At 39.0% G+C, this 23639-nt stretch overlaps 1 protein-coding gene across 1 annotated transcript in view; it reads right to left on the minus strand.

Annotated features, from left to right (window-relative positions):
* Window positions 1-2314: 2314 nt before the first annotated feature.
* tox3 (TOX high mobility group box family member 3) overlaps window positions 2315-23639 on the minus strand; it is a 145215-nt gene continuing 123890 nt past the window's right edge. The window contains exons 4-7 of the mRNA XM_062961567.1: window positions 20080-20349; window positions 13650-13877; window positions 10397-10477; window positions 2315-5603 (exon numbers count right to left, since the gene is read on the minus strand). Of these exons, the coding sequence (XP_062817637.1) occupies window positions 4833-5603; window positions 10397-10477; window positions 13650-13877; window positions 20080-20349 (1350 nt within the window). The 3' untranslated portion in view covers window positions 2315-4832. The remainder of the gene's footprint in view (window positions 5604-10396; window positions 10478-13649; window positions 13878-20079; window positions 20350-23639) is intronic.

Here is a 23639-nt window from a genome sequence, read left to right on the forward strand (position 1 = left end):
GGACGACAACAGAATCCATGAGGCCCTTTTGAACATGAATTCATGCGGGCAGCCAAAGAAGAGACCCCGTGAACATGAGTGGGAAATATTTGTTCTCACTCTGCCATTTGATCAAAGATGGCATAATAAAATAGCATGTATGCTTATGTCAGGAAGACTAGAGGAGGTGCCAGAGTCAGGTTAGGATTATGGATTTAGAGACATTACTTTGTATGCAAACTGGCTTGAAAATAGTGGAGGGATGTGATTCTTCATTACATTTTGTTGTCATAGGGTGCATTACTGGATACTGGCTATCAGGACATAGTACAGTGTGTTTCAAAATGATGAACCCAATTTCATACATACAAACACACACACACACACACACACACACACACACACACACACACACACACACACACATATATATATATATATATATATATATATATATATATATATACACAGTGTTCCCTCACTTACAGAGGCGGTTCAACCACCAGGCCAACTAGACAGTTGCCTGTGGCGCCATCTTCTTGGGGGCGCCATCGAGGCAATTCCTGTCTCCTGTGGCCTGGCTCCGCAAGGTATTGAATTGCTTTTTCTGTTGATTTGTTGTAAAACATGATGTTTTAGTGCTTAATTTGTAAAATCTTAATGTAATTTGATGTTTAATAGGCTTTTCCTTAATCCCTCCTTATTATCAAACAGTTTCGCTTATCCAACGCTTTTATTTTTCAGTGATTGGTTTGGGAGGGGGTGCCAAAATTCTGTTCGCCTACACTTGAAAAATACCTAGGGCCGGCTCTGCTCACTTATCACTGGGTTAGGTTTTATTTATTTATTTATTTATTTCCAGAATTTATACCCCGCCCTTCTCACCCGGGGGGACTCAGGGCGGCTTACACAGTTGGCAACATTTAATGCCAAGAACATAATAATAAAACAAAAAACAGTACATATAATCAATTAAAACTATAAAAATAGTTTCCAGGAACACCCAGAATAAGTGAAAATCTGCTAAGTAGGGACACTATATTTATTTTAATATTTATACATTATACTAGTTATACACTATTTTAAGTCTTTATCAAGCAATCATGTGTTGATAAATCGCCTCCTTCTCCTCCCGTTGCCACTTGGGCTCCTTCCCTCTCCCTTCAGCTTCCCCTTCCTCCCTTCCTTAGGCTGTAAATTGTAATTTTTTTATGATTTATAATAGTCTTTTAGAGTTTCTTGAAAAACTGCAAAACAGCGAATCCGCAAAAAGTGGACCGCAAAGTAGTGAGGGAACACTGTATGTGTGTGTGTGTGTGTGTATATATATATATATATTCTTCTCTTTCCCAAATTGTCAGTACCAACGATGAATGCTCTTTATGCATTGGTGGGTCAATGAAAAATGCCATTGAAACACACACTGCATCACAATTAAGGATTCAGTTTTGCTGAACTGCAGAACACAAAATTTCTACGTTGCAGGTTCAACATCTCTATGTCCCACCCTTTCAGGTAGTTAGAGTTCCATTCTTAGGTGGCTTGTGGTTGCAGAGATATAGTGATTTCAAATCAGATCCATCTTTCTGAAACGGCCTATAGAATGTCATTCAGATGCCTTCTGAAGTTCATGTCTGTGCTGGACATGGAAAAAAGATCTTTCTGTGGGAAGCTCAACTAAGTAACTTTGACGCAGGTTCTCAGGGCTGGGATATCTTATCAGGGCATGGGCTTTATATTATTTTCGTTTTTTGGGGAAAAAAAGATTTTATAAGTTGGGTTGTTGTATGTTTTCCAGGCTGTATGGCCATGTTCCAGAAGTATTCTCTCCTGATGTCTCACCCACATCTGTGGCAGGCATCCTCAGAGGTTGTGAGATACAACCGTGTGATCCCAGCCATGAAAGCCTTCGACAACACATAAAAGTCCATCACAACTAGGGTGTGCAATTTGGGAAAAACCCATCCCATTTCCGGTCCCATTTTCACCTGGGCCCCTGTTCTGTTTCTTGGATCCACAGCCAGAAGCACTTTAGAAAGATCCGGGTATTGGTTTCAATGGGAGAAATTGTGAGATTCCTCTTTCTCTCATTTAGGGCTATTGGGATGAAAATGGCCACACCTGGAGTACACATTTACCACTGTAGCCCCCCTAAGTTTCAGAATGTTTGAGTCTTTTACTGATTTTTAGGAATTTTTTTAAAGAGGTGAACTAACAAGAAGGTTTGGAGTGGGGGGATGTTGGAGTGGTGCAGGCACACTCAAGCCAGAAGCTAGGGCTGGGGAGAGTATAGTAGAGACTGAGAGTCAAGGAGGTGAAAAGGGAGGAAAATTAGTTAAGTCAGTCCTTTTATTTTATTAGTAATTTCGCTAGATAGGAGAGGCTAAAGGGGGGGGGAATCAGTGTGTGTCTGCTCTCCTCTCATGGCAACCAAATACAGTTGAATACTGACAAAGATCGGTCACCATGGTTCTGTTACTGCCTGTCTCCAGCTGACCTGCCCACCTGCCTCATATCCGGGGATTCAGTTGCCGATTTTAGCTGAATCCACCAAATACGAAACACCAAGCTGATATCATGCACATCCCTAATCACAAACCCGTTTTTGTGGGGAATACATTCATGAATTTATTGTGGAAAGAAGGAAACCATGGATAAAACTGGCCAACACACATTTTGGTGCCTCAAATGTTAGTCCTGTTTCTGGGTATATGTGACCTGCTGCTTCCATACAGAACAGATACAGAACATATGTCATCTACCAGTCGCCATCTGTTCCTTCATAGAAAACTATGATAACCACATTTCAAAAGTTAGAGCAGATGCAGTTTTCCGAATCAGCAGCTCAAATAATCCCTAAAACGGGGCTAAAAACCAAGACACCAAGAAAATGTATTTCTTTGTTCAATGGTGTAATATACCAAACCCTATTGAAATGAACAACTTCCACTGGAAGTTGCCAACGTGTCTCAATGGAGGATCTAGAACATTTCTAGAAGGGTTCCTACATGACTCTATGGTAACTTCAGATGGAAACACAGCAGGAATGATTACCACCACATAGTTCCATCAACCACTAATTCCTCTTCCCAATGGCATAATGACATGCCAAAAATCCCCCAAAATTTCAGAAAAATGTTGAACCAGATTAAAACCCACATTTCAAGCAAATCATCAAGAAGGTTGTGTATCAGGAATCAGAACAGATATGGGCAAACTTCAGTCCTCCAGGTGTTTTGGACTTCAACTCTCACAATTCCTAACAGTCGGAGTTGAAGTCCAAAACATCTGGAAGGCTGAAGTTTGCCCATGCTTGGTCTAGAAGGTGAGTATAATGTAGGTTAGTTCATGTAGGTTAGTCCATGTAGACTAACCCCTAGGCATGTAAAGATTCAATTGAACCTGCCTTTTCCAGTGATATCAATCTTGAATATCTTGATTTGAATGTCATGGCAAACATCTCAGGTTCAAGAGGTTGTTGAGGCTCATCCCAATAGACCTCCCATTTTAACCAATAGGGATTTGTAGATTATACTCTTGAATACCACTGGATTTGTATGTATATATGTATATATATATTTACTGAAATGTGTTTATTCTATAGCAAGATAAAAGCATTTTTTTAGATAAACAAAATACAAACAATGTAATTGCTGCTATCATAACGCATAAAAAAGTATAAAACAGCATAAAAACACAGCAAGCAATGTCGCAATGAAATCATTCATGTTACCAGTGTTTTACATTAAAGCCTCATTTATGAAAAACTTTACAACACATGATATGAAAAAACTTACAACTTTTTAAAGAAAATATTTACACTGATTATTATTCAGATACGGCAGTCCTTTTAAATAACCTACTGGTATTACAGCATTTTTTTTTTAAGAAAAAGAAACTCACATTTTTTCCTTCTTATCTTTTTTTTGTAATAACAGTTTTATTTTAAGTGCATTTCCTTCTTTAAAAAATACAGTGTATTAAATCTGAAAGTTGTCACTCAAACACAGAATAGAATATTCACATTTATTTTTTTTCCATTTTAGACTGGAATGAGCAGAACAGGGTAAGAATATATTTTATTACAAAGTACTGTGACATTTGCAGAAATTATAACTTAGATGGTAAGATGGGCTTTGACAGTTAAGAACTTGTACTTGCATTTTTTGTTACTTTCTGAAGCATTTTTTTAAAAAAAAAAAAAGAAGAAGAAAAAAGAGCTTTGGCAAAAGTCTGTGATTCTTTTTACATTTTTTTTCATGACAGAGAAAAACACCGTCAACTACTCATCTCACAAGAGCGTGATTGTATGAAATCCAATCAACATTTTACAGGTAGTTACAACTGTGCTTTTTAAGGGCTTTGTGAATTCAAATCATTAAAGAAACAAAAAAAAAACTCAAACCAATTGGTTTGAAGAGCATTAACTAATTTTCCAAGAACGAACAGTTTGAAACTGCGAAAAGGCCATTTTGTTTTGTTTCAGTCTTAATGCCAAGGAATATCCAAGATGATTTGATTCACATATTGTAGGTAAAGCTCAAAATAAATTAAATAAGCATTGAGGGGGAAGGAGGAGGGAACAAAAAAAAACAACACAAAGAGCACAGCTTTCTCTTCTTTAAAAAAAGGAGTGGAAGAAACGGGAAAACAAATATTCATCGCCAGCTAAAAGAGTATACACAGCTACATTGTAGTTCTTTATTGCCTATCTAATAGACAGCTTAGAGACTCCCTTTATCTGTTATGCGTTCCGACATAACGACTATCGGCATTGCGGTATTTCGCCATCCGCTTTTGCTCAGCTCTTTGTTGCAAAGCAGCTGTTTGTTTGTTTGTTTTGTAACATGTCTTCAGAAAATACTGGCCTGTGATAATAGCTGAGTCTGAGTCTGGGTTTGTATTTGGGACTGGTGCTGCGGGGTGGCGGGTGGGGGGCTTCCGATGGCGGGGATGGGGGACGTGATCTGCGACGCCACGGGGGAATGCTGCGGCGGAGACGGTTGCGACTGGTGCTGCATCTGCTGCTGCTGCATTTGCTGGAGCTGCATATGCTGGAGCTGCTGCTGCATCTGCTGCTGTTGACTCAGCTGTTGCTGCATCTGCTGCTGCTGCTGACTCAGCTGCTGCTGCATCTGCTGCTGCTGCAGGTGCTGCTGCATGTGGTGCTGGAAATGCTGCTGCTGCATTTGCTGCTGGATCTGCTGGTGCATGTGCTGCTGGTGGAGCTGCTGCTGCTGCATCTGCTGCTGCTGGAGCTGTTGGAGCTGCTGGAGTTGGTGTTGCTGGCTCTGCAAGGAAGGGCTCACTTGGGACGACCCCGAAGCCGAGGAGGTGCCCACCATGTTGCTCCCCATTGAGCTGATCAGTGAGGTGGAAATGTTTGTGGGAATGTTGGGAGCGATCGTGACCGAGGTAATGATCTGGTTCATGGGCAGCCGCATTGCTAAAGGCTTAGGGGCAATGGCCCTCGGGAGGGCCTGCTGGAGAGTCTGGGGTGAAGTGGCCACCGTTGCGTGTTGGGAAAGGGGGGTATTCAGAAGGAGAGAAGAGGACAAATTGGTGGACGCCAGGGTCTGCTGGACGGAGCGGATGGTTTGAGCCTCTGCGGACTCAGCAGCGGCCTGTGTTTCAAAACAAAGGAGAAGTGAGTGGTGATTGTTATCTTTGAGGATTAGCAATCTTTACTTGTTTAATTCTGGCATGCAAAAATGAAAGTTCAAAAAATTTACTCCCCACACATTATATTGCTCAATGCTTTGATTTTCTAAAACTGTACAATAAAAACCCACACAGAAAACAGTGCAAAATATATAGCATGATCTTTTTTTACACAAAATAGTTTTCTTTACAGAATTTTTTGGTTTTGCAATAAAAATTATATTAAACAAAGAAATCGTTAGACTTTTTTTATTTTTGAACAATCAATTTTGGAAGGATACTACACACAGACACATGTGCAGTTGTTGATCATCTTCCCAATGGACCACCCTAAGGAACTTTTTTCATGGGAGGCAAAAAGTTCTTCCAACATGGATTCCACAATCACCAATGTAGTCCAAGAATGTAACCAGAAGGCTAGTAAACCCTCTGAAGCTGGTTTATGGTACAATGAAGGGATATTTTGTATCATATGCTGTTGGCTCTTGCTAATGACATTAGATCAGGCATGGGCAAACTTTTTTGCCCTGAGGCCACCTTCTAGGCCCAGCTACAAAGGTTGGGCTGGTGATAGCCGTCTCGCCAGTGCTGTGTTTCTCCTCCTGATTCACCTCTGAGCCTGCGGAAGGCGGTCCACCTTCCCAAGACTTAAAGGAGAAGGAGAAACATGGTGCTGGGGAGAGCTCTCCGGAGAGCTTTTGCTAGCGCTGTGTCTCTGTCTCAGCCCTCCTCTCAGCCTGGAAACATAGTGGGTCACTGTGTACGGAAGGTCAGAGGATGGCCGAGGCAGAAGGGAGACTGAGAGAAGCGGCCCATGGGATTGGGTTTGCCCATGCCTGCATTAGATACTAAAATCTAATAAATGTCCATTTAATGTTGGCCATTATTTTAATATTTTACGCATCACATATTCATTGTATCTACTTCTCAGGTGCTCACAATAGCACACATGAAATGTCCACCATTTTATCTTTTAGAATACCAACAATAAAAGATCATGAGGACTGAAAAAGTAAATGACAAAATGGGATAGAGCTATTGCCCTGATTCTGTTTCTACCCCTCGTGCGATTAGCATTCAATGAAGGAATGGACAAAACCCTCCAAGATTTGAAGACTTAGGCAACAGAGACTTTGTATGTTTATTTGCCTAAGACTCCACCAGAAACAACCGATCTTAAAAAACACTGATTCTCTCTGAATCAGGTTCTAATTTCTGCAGATGCAAATCCTTCCAACAAAAGAACACATTCCCAGCTCTCTGCTACTGCTCTATTTATTTTAAGAGAATTTATGAGAGCTGCATTCCATAAATTATGCAGTATATACAACCTTGGCTCCAGCACATTGAGATTACATCTTCCCATAATATGTTCTATGATGTTGCAATGTTTTATGCAAAGCCCAGTGCTTATGTTTTGCATACACAGAGAACCCCTTGACCAATTTATATAGCAATTCTCAAGCGTATACAGTTATACAAGGTATACAGTTTCTTTACACACAACCCAAGCGGATAAGCTGCCATCTCCTGTGTGCTTGCTCTCCAAGGGCTTAAGTGGCCATATAAAGGTCTGCTGCTTTCATGTGCTTTGTTGGATTTTTTTTTTTATTCTAGTTTGCTTTTAAAAATCTTGGCAGATGTTCTACATTTTGCATTGCATGGTACTTATTTAATGAAGTTTCACATTTTTTAATTGTCAAAATGTCTTAAGTGCTTTTTTTTTCAGACAGGCAGAATGAAAGTTTTAAGCATCTGTTCTGCTCTCTTTTTAAATCAAGACTAAGCAAAGTGTATCCAGGCCTCATGTGGCCCCTGGACCCCAATTGTGGGGCTTCTAAAGACCCCTGCTAGTTCACCAAACCTCTCAACTATTAATGCCACGTTTCCAAAGGAGGAGAAAGTTACTTTTTAAAAAATTGCTGCAAGCAACTAAACAATTAAGTCACATGCTCTAGAACAGGGGTCCCCAAGCTAAGGCCTGGGGGCTGGATGCGACCCTCCATGGTCATTTCCCTGGCCCCTGTCCTAAACTTTAGACTTAGGGTTGACCTAAATCTACCTGGTCTTTGGAAGTCTCTTTGCTTACCTGTGGTCTTATGAGATCATCTAGATAGTCTTTGAATGTCTCTTTGCTTAGCTATGGCCTTATGAGACCATCACTTTCCTTACCTGTGGTCATATGAGACTATCTCAATGGTCTTTGAGGTCCCTTTCCTTATCTATAGTCTTATGATGGTCTTATGAGATCATCTAGATCAGGGGTCCTCAAACTTTTAAAGCAGAGGGCCAATCCACAATCCTTCAGACTGTGGAGGGGCCGAATTATCATTTGAAAAAAAAAATTCCTATGCACACTGCACATGTCTTATTTGTAGTGCAAAAGAACAACAACAATGAAAGAACAGTACAATATTTAAAAATGAAAACAACTGTAACCAACATAAACCTATCAGAAGTGTGAGCCTATTTCTGGCCAATGAGATAGTCAAGTTAATTAGGATTGTTGTTGTGTGCCTTCAAGTCATTTCAGACTTTGGGCAAGCCTAAGTCTAAAATTATTTATTTATTCATTTACTACATTTATTTATTACATTTATATCCCGCCCTTCTCACCCTGAAGGGGACTCAGAGCAAATGTATGTACATACAATATATTATATTATTAGCATAGCACATTATTAGCATTATATATTACTATATTGAACTATACCACTATACTGTAATATTATATGTAATATATAACATATAATTAATATTATTATATGGTATTATTATTAGTATTATATTGTATAACATTATAATATTATTATCAATATTATATGTATATACAATATATTATATTATTAAAATGATATAAAATATTATATAAAACTGAGGGCAGGGGCCAGGTAAATGACCTTGGAGGGCCGCATCCGGCCCCCGGGCCTTAGTTTGGGGACCCCTGATCTAGATGGTCTTTGAAGGTCCCTTTCCTTACTGATGGTCTTATGAGACCATCTGGATAGTTTTTGGAGGTCTCATTGCTTACCTATGGTCTTGAGATCATGTAGATCAGGGGTCCCCAAACTAAGGCCTCATTTACCTGGCCCCTGTCCTAAACTTTAGACTTAGGGTTGACCTAAGTCTGAAATGACTTGAAGGCACTCAACAACAACAATCCTAATTTTGGACTTTTCATAGTCCGGCCCCCCAACAGTCTGGGGGACTGTGAATCGGCCCTCCACTTAAAAAGTTTGAGGACCCCTGCCCTAGAACTATAAAAGTAATGAAACAGTGTGCTCCAAAAGGAATGAAAAGGCATTCCTTCCTTATACAAAATGCTTGGGACCAAAAGTATCCTGAAGTAGTAGTAGTAGTAGTAATAATAATAATAATAATAATAATAATAATAATAATAACAACAACAACAACAACAACAACAACAACAACAACAGGAAAAACTCAGCTGCTATCAGGACCTCAAGATTGAACTTCAAAGACTGGCAGAAACCAGTACAGGTGGTCCCGGTGGTGATGGGCACATTGGGTGCCGTGCCAAAAGATCTCAGCCATTGACAAAATTACGATCTGCCAACTGCAAAAGGCCACCCTACTGGGATCTGAGCGCATCATCCGGAAATACGTCACACAGTCCTAGACACTTGGGAAGTGTTTGACTTGTGATTTTGTGAAATGAAATCCAGCATATCTATCTTGTTTGCTGTGTCAAACAATGTTGTTGTGTCAATAATAACAACAACAACAACAACAACAACAACAACTTTATTTTTGTATCCCTCATCCATCTTCCCGAAGGGACTCGGGGTGGCTCACATGAGGAAAAGCCCAACAACACAAGTTAAAACTCAGAACAATTAATTAAAAACATTATAACTACATAAATCAATAAAACCAGGACAATAATAATAACTAAACATTCATAGGGCAAAATTGTGTAGAACTCTGACTCAGTCTTCTAGGAGATATAAGGGCGATAAAAAATAGGAGCAGAGGAGCAATTTCAGTAAACATTAAAACCCTAAAGAGTAAGGTTTATGTATTTTGTATTATTTGTATTTTGTATTGCCCTGTATTTTGTATTATTTTAACACTTGCACGTCTTAGAAATAGGGACCAAGTCTAAACATGAAATTCATTTATATTTCATAGAGCTATTATACACATAGACTGAAAGGTATTTTCTGCAATATTTGAAATCATTTTGTGTATGGAACAAAGTATCACATACGTTGAACCAAAGAGAAAGCGAAGGTATTACTATCTCAGCCCCCCATGCGGAAAATTTTGGAGTACAGTAGTCTTGCTTATCCAACCTTCACTTATCCAACATTCTGTATTATCCAATGCAGTCTGCCTTTTAGTAATCAATGGTTTTGTAGTCAATGTTTTCAATACATTGCGATGTTTTGGTGCTAAATTCGTAAATACAGTAATTACTACATAACGTTACCATGTATTGGACTGCTTTTTAAATCAATTTGTTGTAAAACATGATGTTTTGGTGCTTAATTTGTAAAATCATAACATAATTTGATGTTTAATAGGCATTTCCTTAATCCCTCCTTATTATCCAACATTTTCACTTATCCAACGTTCTACCAGCCCATTTATGTTGGATAAGCAAGACTTTACTGTATTTTGGAATTCCAGATATAAGGTGCATAACCTGCAATGACTTAATTAATAAAATAAAATAAATCACAAGTAATTCATTATATATAATGGGTTACTTCCAAGTTCTGATTCTTCCTACCTTGGAAACCAAACTTGCTCTGTAAGCAGCAAGGGCCTTTAGGTACTCCTTTTTAGCAGCTTCCGTTTTCCTTTTATATACCTGTAGAAACATTAAAAGTAAATTAAAAGTCCCTTCCATCATATAAACTTCACGCCATAAAGAGGTTCTTCTCTGAAGTGAGATGTTATGGAAAGTCAAAATGGACAATGCCAGTTTTTACCTTGGTTCTTTCTTGTAAACCTTTTAATGGTTTACAACTAAGCCAAAAGTTACACTGTTGACATTTTAAGTACTAAATGGAGAGAAGGGGGTTGAGGACGAGATGAAGAATATACTGATACTCTATCCAATGTTTATATGCCATGTGTCCATTTATGTTCATGTTCTTCCACCAGAACCACTCTTAAGCCACGGTTCTCCCATAAACTGGAGCATTTATTAGTTATCAATTGAGATACGATAATACTACTGTTAGTCAACTAATACAATGCAGAGCGAGAGTTGCCTTTGCTCTGAATGAGTTTTTTTATGTTTCATTGTCCCATCTACAGTGTAGACCAGGGGTCCCCAAACTAAGGCCCGGGGGCCGGATGCGGCCCATCGAAGCCATTTATCCGGCCCCCATGATACAAAGGCAGAAGGGGGTTGGGCTAAATGATCCAAGGGGTCTCTTCTTCTCTTCCAACCCTTATTTATTTTATTGTATGACACAGCAAACAAGATAGCTATGCTGGATTTCGTATCACAAAATCACAAGTCAAACACTTCCCAAGTGTCTAGGACTGTGCGATGTATTTTCGGATAATACGTGCAGATCTCAGTAAGGTGGCCTTTTGCAGTTGGCAGATCAATTATTATTAGTATTAACATTGAGGCTGGGTGGCCCAAGGGGTCTCTTCCAACCCTTTTTATTATTATTATTAATATTAACATTGAGGCTGGGTGGCCATCTATCAGGGGTGCTTTGCTTGTGCTTTCGGTGCACAAAGGCAGAAGGGGCTTGGACTCAATGGCCCAAGGGATCTCTTCCAACCCTTATTATTATTATTATTATTATTATTATTATTATTATTATTATTATTATTAACATTGAGGCTGGGTGGCCATCTGTCAAGGGTGCTTTGCTTGTGCTTTCGGTGCACAAAGGCAGAAGGGTGTTGGACTCAATGGCCCAAGGGATCTCTTCCAACCCTTATTATTATTATTATTATTATTATTATTATTATTATTAACATTGAGGCTGGGTGGCCATCTGTCGGGGTGCTTTGCTTGTGCTTTCGGTGCACAAAGGCAGAAGGGTGTCGGACTCAATGGCCCAAGGGATCTCTTCCAACCCTCTTTATTATTATTATTATTATTATTATTATTATTATTATTATTATTATTATTATTATTATTCCTCAGTGGCCAACTATAGTCCGGCCCTCCAACGGCCCGAAGGATCGTGAACTGGCCCCCTGTTTAAAAAGTTTGGGGACCCCTGGTGTAGACTCATATATTGCAGATTGAACTGGATTATATGAGTCTACACTGCCATATAATCCAATTCAATGCAGTTCCGAAACTATGTTATATGACAGTGTCGATGAGGCATAACATTGACGTAATCAAAGAAGTAAATCTTATTGTCTGTGTGACTTAGGACCCATCTACATTGCCATATTCTGAACTGCATTATATCATCAGTGTAGACTCTTATAATCATGTTCAATGCAGTCAAATTACATTATGTGAGTATACACTGGCCATATAATGCAGTTTCAAGCTGGGGCCTTCAATAAAGTCATTTTTTTGTGGAGTGCAATATAGTCGATGCGGTAGTCATAGGAACACCATTACAGACAAAATAGAATCATAACTAGTGATTTAAAAGAATTGGGATTTTTTTTCAAGCCATAGTGGTAAAATTGTGGGTTTGTAAGACTATATAACACAGGGTTGCTGTGAGATTTCTGGGCTGTATGGCTATGTTCCAGAAGCATTATCTCCTGATGTTTTGCCCACATCTATCAGACCTCACAACCTCTGAGGATGCCTGCCATAGATGTGGGCGAAACGTCAGGAGAGAATGCTTCTGGAACATGGCCAGACAGCCCGGAATTCTGGCCATGAAAGCCTTCGACAACACTATGTAACACAATTTTTGTTCCTTGGCCATAAATGTCACATCCTAATTGGTTCTATCATAAAGGGGCCTAACTAAGAAACATGTCAGACTTAATTCTTATTGAGATGGTAAACCTTTGTCAGTTTATCTACTTCACAATGCAGGACCATGGGTGATCGAAGAAAAGTATGTGGGGAACATATTATTATTATTATTATTATTATTATTATTATTATTATTGTATATACTCGAGTATAAGCCGACCCGAATATAAATCAAAACACCTAATTTTACCATAAAAACTGGGAAAACTTATTGACTCGAGTATAAGACAAGGGTAGGAAATGAGGCAGGTATGGGTCAATTTCAAAAATAAAAATAGATATTAATAAAATTGCATTATTTGAGGCATCAGTAGGTTAAATGTTTTTGAATATTTATATAATGCTGTAATTCAAGATAATAATAAGACTTTAATAAGATAAGACTGTCCAATTCTGAATACCTATATACTCAAGTATAAGCTGACCTGAATAGAAGCCCCCCAGGACCTTCACTCGAGTATAAACCGAGGGGAGCTTTTTCAGCCCTAAAAAAGGGCTGAAAAACTAGGCTTATATTCGAGTATATACAGTACATTGTTGTTGTTGTTGTTGTTGTGAGAGGACATCACTGCATTTTGCACAAATATAGATGTTAAAATACATCCATAATGGGGGGAACACATTATTATTATTATTATTATTATTATTATTATTATTATTATTATTATTATTATTATTATTATGTTTGTTGTTGTTATGGGGGGACATCACTGCATTTTACACAAATATAGATATTAAAAATATATCCATAATACAAAAGGCTGCTGCTTGACTCATTGGGGTGCCTTTCTAGTTGATCCAAAGTTCTTTTAATCTGTTAATAGATCAGTGGATTAAAATACTGCAGCCGTACTAATCAAAGCAATGGAGAACGAGAGGCCAGGTCTGAAGCCAGCTTCAGATGGGAATGGAGACATCATCGCTGGGCACCCTTCCGTGATGCATTTCTAATTAATGAAGTCAAAAAGATCATTGCTTAATTAGATGGACTGTAATCATTGGCATCTTTCCACCCATTTACATCATCAGCTCCCACAGAACAATTCTCCAAAGGACTTACCTGTTTTTGCTCTTCTCCTAAGCTGTCCCACATGGACGCTACGATTTTTGACACTTCTCCAAAGGTAGCATTGGGGTTCTGGCCTTTAATTGCCGCTTGTGTGTCCCTGAAGAACAGGGCATATGCCGACACCGGCTTCTGCGGTTCGTTGGGGTCTTTCTTTTTCTTCTTTTTCGGTGTCTTGGGCTTCTTGCCAGAATCGGGGGCCGCTCTCTTCTCTCCCGCAGTCTAATAAAGAGCAGTGGCGACAAAATCAGAGCCTGGCTTCTGGCATGAGATCTTATAAAAACTGACATTCTGCATTGTCAATCTGTGCTCTGATTTATGGGCTCGTGGCTCTCTGAGAAAACATGGCCAGCCAAGAGTACCCAAAGTGGAGAAAGGAAAATTCAAGGCCCGTCATTGAATCAAATGAATAAAGTTAACATTCAATACTAAAGAGTCAACAGATACATCTGTCCACAAGATCTAGCAACTTGAATATGTTACCAAACAAAATGAGAGTCCATTTTCTGTATATACTTGAGTATAAGCCTAGTTTTTCAGCCTTTTTTTTAAGACTGAAAAAGCCCCCCTCGGCTTATACTCGGGTGAGGGTCCTGGTTGGCTTATATTTGGGTCAGCTTATACTCGAGAATATATGGTACATTTATTATTTTTCTCTATTATTATTGGTATTATTACATTTACTATTTTTCTCTATTATTGTTGCTACTATTGCATTTATATGACACTATTTTTATTATTAATAATAATACATTTATTATTTCACTCTGATCTTATTATTATTATTATAATTGCATTTATTATTTTACTCTATTTATTATTACTTGTATTATATTCCTGTATTATTATTATTATTATTATTATTATTATTACATGCATTATTTTACTCTATTACAGTAGAGTCTCACTTATCCAACACTCGATTATCCAACGTTCTGGATTATCCAATGCATTTTTCTAGACAATGTTTTCAATACATCATGATATTTTGGTACTAAATTCGTAAATACAGTAATTACTACATAGCATTACCATGAACTGAACTACTTTTTCTGTCAAATTTGTTGCATAACATGATGTTTTGGTGCTTAATTTGTAAAATCATAACCTAATTTGATGTTTAATAGGCTTTTCCTTAATCCCTCCTTATTATCCAACATATTCGCTTATCCAACGTTCTGCCAGCCCGTTTATGTTGGATAAGTGAGACTCTACTGTATTATTAAAAGGATACATAAGCACATTTACACTGAAGAAGATGAGAATAATGATTTAATCAGAGTTGGACAGTCTTATCTTAAATTAGAGCTTTATGTAAATATTCAAAAACATTTAACCTACTGATGCCTCAATTAATGTAATTTTATTGGTGTCTATTTTTATTTCTGAAATGTACCACCCTCGTCTTATACTGGAGTCAATGTTTCCCCAGTTTTTTTGTAGTAAAATTAGGTGCCTCGGCTTATATTCGGGTCGGCTTATACTTGAGTATATACGGTATTTGTAAAGACAGGCATCCATGAGAAGTATCATATCCTTTGTGTCAGATACATGACTACAGCCAGCTCTCCACATTTGTGGGTCTCACTTTGGCTAATTTGATCATTCACAGATTAGATTAAGCTATTCTCTCTGGGATTATCCAGGTCCTCCAGTGCTATGCGATAGTCAGCTTGCAGCAAATGTTGACCATAGAAATGTGCTGAAAGACCTATTAATTCCTAAGGAGGTGCTGTCTCAACTAAAAAAACAAACGGTACTGTTTCATTATCCGGGCGGAGGCCAAAAGCAGATGCTAGACAGAGATGGATAATCCATTTTATTGGGGGGGGGGGGGGTTGAAGGAGGAAAGATATTTTCCCCATTTCACCATATCACAAACAAGGATTGTTTACACAATGGTGACATGGGTGGGGGGAATAACAGGAAAACAGGAAGAAATGGTTTTCCTCCTTCAATCCACCTCAACCTCCATAGAATGGACTATCCTTCTCTGTCTAATGTCTCCATTTGGCCTCTGCCTGGATAATGGAACAGTACCAAAAAACACTTTTTATCCACACAATTTTTCTCTTTTATGCCCCTAGCTTCAGCAAATGTGTTTGTGTTGAATGTGCTTATGAAAGGGTCTAAATGGGTTTTCTGCACAGCCTTGCTTCTTACCCATGCTTGCCCTACCCAGTGCATGAGGAGAGGTGGGAAAGAAATAAAATAATAATAATAATAATAATAATAATAATAATTATTATTATTATTATTATTATTATTATTATTATTATTATTATTATGGCAGTATTGTGATGTTTTTATTTAATAATATGTAATAATAATGATAATAATAATAATAACTATTTTTATTTCTGAGCCCCTGGTGGTGCAGTGGTTTAAACCACTGAGCTGCTGAACTTGTTGACCAAAAGGTCAGCGGTTCGAATCCAGGGAGCGGAGTGAGCGCTGTTAGCCCCAGCTTCTGCCAACCTAACAGTTCAAAAACATGCAAATGTGAGTAGATTAATGGGAACCACTCCAGCGGGAAAGTAATGGCACTCCATGCAGTCATGCCGGCCACATGACCTTGGAGGTGTCTAGAGACAACGCCAGTTCTTTGGCTAAGAAATGGAGATGAGAACCAACCCCCAGAGTCGGACACAACTAGAATTAATCTTAGGGAAAACTCTTTACCTTTATCTACAGAGCTGTATTAGCCATCATTTAAATGCAGGAAACCACGTGTTCACCTTGGTGTCTTAAAGCTGGCTGCTTGGAAAAGTCTCAGGGAATGAGCAAAAACCATATACAGTGTTCCCTCACTTATCGCGGGGGTTATGTTCCAGGACCACCCGCAATAAGTGAAAATCCGCAAAGTAGGGACGCTATATATTTATACATTATTTTAGTAGTTATACTCTATTTTAAGTCTTTATCAACTAATCGTCTGTGGATAAATCGCCTCTTTCTCCTCCCATTGTCGCTTGGCCTCCTTTTCTCTCCCTTCGGCTTCTCCTTCCTCTCTTCCTTAGGCTGTAAATTGTAATTTTTTATTATTTATAATAGTCTTTTAGAGTTTATTGAAAAACTGTGAAAGAGCTAATCTGCGAAATGTGAACTGCGAAGTAGTGAGGGAACACTATATTTATTTAAAAGGTAAAGGTTTTCCCCTGACGTTAAGTCCAGTCGTGTCCGACTCTGGGGGTTGGTTCTCATCTCCATTTCTCAGCCAAAGAGCCGGCGTTGTCCATAGACACCTCCAAGGTCAGGTGGCCGGCATGATTGCATGGAGAGCCGTTATCTTCCCGCTGGAGCGTTACCTATTGATCTACTCATATTTGCATGTTTTTGAACTGTTAGGTTGGCAGGAGCTGAGCCTAACAGCAAGCGCTCACTCCGCTTCCCAGATTTGAACCTGTGACCTTTCAGTCCGCAAGTTCAGCAGCTCAGCTTTAACATGCTCTACCACCATGGATATGGAACAGTACCAAAAAAAAAAAACCAACACTTTTTATACACAGTTTTTCTCTTTCATGCCCTGATGTGTTTCTGTTGAATATGTTTGTGAAAGAGTCTGAATGGGTTTTGGAACACACAAGGCAAAGAATCTTGTGTATCACACAAATAATTGAGGAGAGACACAGGGCTGTATTAGAAGCCCCCAGTGGCACAGTGGGTTACACCGCTGAGCTGCTGAACTTGCTGACCGAAAGATCGGGGGTTCGAATCCGGGGAGCAGTGTGAGCTCCCACTGTAAGCCCAAGCTTCTGCCAACCTAGCAGTTTGAAAACATGCAAATGTGAGTAGATTAATGGGAACCACTCCGGCGGGAAGGTAATGGCACTCCATGCAGTCATGCCGGCCATATGACCTAGGAGATGTCTGTGGATAACACTGGCTCTTCAGCTTAGAAATGGAGATGAGTACCAACCCCCGGAGTCAGACACAACTAGAATTAATGTCAGGGAAAAATCTTTACCTTTAGATGGTGGCTAATACAGGGCTAATACAGGGCTAATACAGGGCATCTAAATGCGGGAAACCACATATTCACCTTAGTGTCTTAAAGCTGGCCGCTTAGAAAGGTCTCAGGGAATGAGTAAAAACCATATATTTATTTACCCAACGTTTAAAAAATTTGGACTTTCCCTCCTTCTGCAGTGCCTCCCCAATGCCAAAAATCCCCTCCAGTGGTTTTAGGTGCAGGACAAACCAATTCTCAAATTTTTAAAGGAAGTAGGATAATCCATTGGATGTATCCCCTTGAAGCAGAACCGCTGACTGCTAGACAATAACCATAATGTTAATGAAAGACCTCTACCCAAAGAGCTCTGCCCTCATTATTCCTGAATATTAACCCTACTTTCCTCATTAGCTCTCCCTTCTATTGGAGAAGCCAGTAATCAAGGTTCCCATCCTTCCATATGGAAGTCACCGGCATATGAGATGAGTTACAGGAATAAGATACTCTGTGTGAAAGGAAGAGGAAGTAACTTGTCATTCGTCTTTCAGCCCTTTTGTGAAGGCTGCTTACTACGGCTTTGTTCCCTTTTCCAGGTCAGGGAACAATTAATAGAGTCATTCTTCAATCACTACTGAACTTCAATGAATCCCTTTGCAGCTGTCCTCTGTAGCCTGTAGGCAGAGTTCTGGTAGAAAGGGCATTTGATGGATCCATGCGATTCATCTCTAGGTCTTCCACATGCGTGGCTCCCATGATCGTCATCGGGAATTTTCCCGATATAACCCGCACAACCAACCATTCTATTTGGCTTTCTGCAACCCACTCTAAACACCATGCTCAAAGCAATTAAAAAACACACTGTACTATTATCTGTCTATATAGATACAGCGATCAAACACCTGCTGTTTGTTTACATTTCCAAAACAGATTGCCTTTCTTTGGTTATATTTCTCACTAGCTGTGCCTGGCCACGCATTGCTGTGGCGAAGTCTGGTGGTATGGGAAATAAAGTATTGAGGAATTGGTGGTAGTTAAGGTAAAGGGTAAAGGTTTTATCCTGACATTACGTCCAGTCATGTCTGACTCTGGGGGTTGGTGCTCATCTGGAATCTACACTGCCATATAATCCAGTTTAAATCAGATAATCTTATTTTATAGGCAGTGTGGAATAATAATAATAATAATAATAATAATAATAATAATAATAATAATAATAACAACAACAACTTTATTTTTATACCCCGCCCCATCTCCCCGGAGGGACTCGGAGCGGCTTACATGGGGCCATGCCCAACATAAAAATACAATAACAGCAATAAAACAATAAAAACAATTTTTCACATCGATAAGACATCAACGGAAGAGGCCTAATTGAAGTGGCCCTAGGCTGAGTGGGTTGCTAGGAGACCAAGTGGGTGGAGCTTAGCCTTCTAACTGACAGCAGACCAAGTGGGTGGAGCTTAGCCTTCTAACTGGCAGCAATTGGATAAAAACAATTATTCCTCTCCCTCTAATTAGGACTTTATTTTTCTTTTCTTTTTGTTGTATGAACGTAGAGGCATGGATGAGGGGTTGTGCTGCCAAGTTTAGTGTTTCTGGAATGTGTGGTTTTGTTGCTTTGTCCTAGACCGAAATTTCATTACCCTTTTATATACAGTAGAGTCTCACTTATCCAACATAAACGGGCCGGCAGAACGTTGGATAAGCAAATATGTTGGATAATAAAGAGAGATTAAGGAAAAGCCTATTAAACATCAAATTAGTTTATGATTTTACAAATTAAGCACCCAAACATCATGTTATACAACAAATTTGACAGAAAAAAGTAGTTCAATATGCAGTAATGCTATGTAGTAATTACTGTATTTACGAATTTAGCACCAAAATATCATGATGTATTGAAAAAATTGACTACAAAAATGTGTTGGATAATCCAGAACGTTGGATAAGCGAGTGTTGGATAAGTGAGACTCTACTGTAGATACAGCGATCAAACACCTGCTGTTTGTTTACACCTCCAAAACAGATTGCCTTTCTTTGGTTATATTTCTCATTTCGCCGTCTTTTCTTTTCATGCCCATTTAATCTCAGATGGAAATGAATTGGAGAGTGCACTCAGAAATTTTATAAAGAGCCAAAGGTCACTTTTTATATCTATACAAATGCATATTTTTTAAACTATATATAGTGAGAATGAATATTAGGATGCCCAAAGTGTCGCAGCAGATATGGCAAACAGAATTATTGCATCTATAAAATATGAAAGCTGTCATAAAGCTAGCTGGGTTCTTCTTTTTTAAAGAATCACAGAACAGTAGCAAGCAATATATAGTTAAGATAAGCAAATATCGGTACAGCACGATAAATATGTTTCTTCTCAGAGATATTCAAGGCCTCTTTTAAATAAATAAATGCCCATCCCTGTCAACCGCATGCGGAAAGCATTTTCTTCCTGTTGGTGATATAACTTACCCTATTTGAGTCGTCTGCATCTTCTTCGTTTATGGAACTGGACGGCGAAGGGGTTGCCGATTTGCTTGCCGGAGGGGAAGGGGAGGTATGGGGCAAGTTGGCACCACCTAAACTCAATCCCAGTTGAGCACTTAATTGGGACTGGTTGATAGTGGTCAGCTGGTTGGGAGGCATAATTCCGGAACGGGTGGCATCCGTCATGTGGACAATGGACCTCATAATCAAAGCGTGATCCTGGCGATACTGAGACACATCTGCATGGCTGTGATCCTGAAAAACATGAGGAGGAACGGTTCTGTTGAGGTTCTAGGATTATCAAATATGTCAGTATTGCAAATATTTTTCAATCTGGCTAAGTGACTGCTCTGGTTCCAAAGGTCCACTGCTGCATCCCCCAGTCTGGGGCCATTGCATACTACTGTGGGACTTCCGAATCCAGACTGACAAAGTTCTGGAACACAACACACCAGACATCACAGTTGTGGAAAAGAAAAAGATTTGGATCATTGATGCCGCCATCCTAGGTGACAGTCGCATTGACGAAAAACAACAGGAAAAACTCAGTCGCTATCAGGACCTCAAGATGGAACTGCAAAGACTCTGGCAGAAACCAATGCAGGTGGTCCCGGTGGTGATCGGCACATTGGGTGCCGTACCAAAAGATCTCATTCGGCATTTGGAAACAACAGACATTGACAAAATCACGATCTGCCAACTGCAAAAGGCCACCCTACTGGGATCTGCACGCATCATCCAAAAATACATCACACAGCCCTAGACACTTGGGAAGTGTTCGACTTGTGATTTTGTGATATGAAATCCAGCATATCTATCTTGTTTGCTGTGTCATAATAAAATAATAATAATAATAATGATAAGGATTGTCCATGTTGCAATCCCAGGTGACAGCAGGACTGAAGAGAAACAACTAGAAAAGCTGGCACGATATGAGGATTTAAAGATTGAATTGCAAAGACTGTGGCACAAGCCAATCAAGGTAGTCCCAGTGGTGATCGGCAGACTGGGTACAGTGCCTCAAGACATTGGCCTGCGCTTAAACACAATCGACGCTGACAAAATTACCACCTGCCAGCTGCAGAAGGCCACCTTACTGGGATCTGCACTCATTATTCGCCGATAAATCACACAGCCCTAGATACTTGGAAAGTATCCGACGTGTGATCCAGTACGTGAGCCAGCAGAGTGTCTGCTGTGGACTCAAGTTGTTGTGTTTCAAATAATAATAATAATAATAATAATAATAATAATAATAGCAATTTTAACATATGGCTCAGGATGAAATTGACTCGGAAAGCCCCTAAATGGACTCGGAAAGCCTCTAAATATTTATTTATATGTGTATTTATGAATGTTTTTAATATAATTTAATTTTAATTTGAGCTAAAATATTACTGTAACTGTTATATATGTGTTTTATATTGTAAGCCACCCCATAGTCCCCGTACCAGGTGAAAAGGGCAGGGTAGAAATGCTATAATAAATAATAATAATAATATTAATAATAATAATAATTATTATTATTATTATTATCATTTTTATTGACACAACAACGTTGTATGACACAGCAAACAAGATAGATATGCTGGATTTCGTACCACAAAATCACAAATCGAACACTTCCCAAGTGTTTAGGACTGTGTGATGTATTTTGGGATGATGCGTGTAGATCCCAGTTGGGTGGCCTTTTGTAGTTGACAGATCATGATTTTGTCCATGTGTATTGTTTCCAAATGCCGGCTGAGATCTTTTGGCATGGCACCCAGTAGTTATTATTATTATTAATAATAATAATAATAATAATAATAATAATAATAATAATAATAATAATCCCACCTCCATCTCCCCAAAGGGACCCGGGGCGGCTCACATGGGGACAAGCCCAACAACACAGAATATTCAATTATAAACTTTATAACTACATAAAACAATAAAAACACATCAATAAAAAAAAATTAAAACCAGGACACTAATAATAACAATTTCAGCCTCTGGCCTTGTAAACTAGCTCATCTCTTGAATAAGCACACTTGAGCTCTGTCTTTCGTCCAAACCTTATTCTTCAGTCGTTGCTACATAAAACTATTTACAGGTCTGTTATCAGTATACAAGCATGGCTAGACACTCACACAACAAAGATCGTGATGGATGACATATGCAGAGAATCATGGCAAGACTATCTAACATAGCAGAGAACAAGCACATGGCAGAGAGGAAGTTCACATACAAGCCAATCCCATCATTCCCTCCAGAGGACAGAAAATGACCTGGCTGTCCCTCGAAGATCACATCTCTACTCCCTTTACCCTTTCAGTGGACTGTGCTGTGAACACATGTCTATAAGAACTGTATTTTTCCATACAGTGCAATGCATTCCTATCTAATACATCATTTTCTACATGACACAATGCCCAATCTGAAATGGGACCCATTGAACAATGTGGTCCATGGGATCATGATGGTCTCAGATGCAATGATCCCAGAGATGTAGCTATATCTCTGCTCCCTGACCGAGAATATGAATGTTACATAATGGCACAATTCAATCTTACATGATCACGAGTCAATCCGCAATGATATAATTAACAGTCATTGCTTGTGTTTTTCTCTGTGCAAAATATTTCCATCAACATTTAAAAGGTGTTCAATATGAGGAGAAAAGTGCACAAAAATTCTCACTAATATATTATTTTTTCTGAAAAGATCTCCTGTTTTGAGTTCTGTAATCTAATAAACTCTGTTACTTTGAATCTTGTGGCGTTCTGTCCTTGACATCTCCTGACCATTGGGAAACCCATTTGGTAAAATTTTTAAATAATATTTTTATAGTTATGTTATTTTAACCATGGTTTGTTTAATCTGTTTTTAGTTCGATACTGGTGTTTTTAGTCATTTATTTTATTATGTAAATGTTGATTGATTTTGCTTGTCCCCGTGTAAGCCGCTCCGAGTCCCTTCGGGGAGATGGTGGCGGCATACAAAAATAAAGGTATTATTATTATTTTATGACACAGCAAACAAGATAGATATGCTGGATTTTGTATCACAAAATCACAAGTATTCTTATTCTTATTCTTATTATTTTATGACACAGCAAACAAGATAGATATGCTGGATTTCGTATCACAAAATCACAAGTATTCTTCTTCTTCTTATTATTATTATTTTATGACACAGCAAACAAGATAGATATGCTGGATTTCGTTTCACAAAATCACAAGTCGAACACTTCCCAAGTGTCTAGGACTGTGTGATGTATTTTCGGATGATGCGTGCAGATCCCAGCAGGGTGGCCTTTTGCAGTTGGCAGATTGTAATTTTGTCAATGCCAGCTGAGATCTTTTGGCACGGCACCCAGTGTGCCGATCACCACCGGGACCACCTGCACTGGTTTCTGCCAGAGCCTTTGAAGTTCAATCTTTAGGTCCTGATAGCGGCTGAGTTTTTCCTGTTGTTTTTCGTCAATGTGACTGTCACCTGGGATTGCAACATCAGTGATCCAAACCTTTTTCTTTTCCACAACTGTGATGTCTGGTGTGTTG

The sequence above is a fragment of the Anolis carolinensis genome, unplaced genomic scaffold, assembly GCF_035594765.1.
Source record: "Anolis carolinensis isolate JA03-04 unplaced genomic scaffold, rAnoCar3.1.pri scaffold_9, whole genome shotgun sequence".
NCBI classification, from domain to species: Eukaryota; Metazoa; Chordata; class Lepidosauria; order Squamata; family Dactyloidae; genus Anolis; species Anolis carolinensis.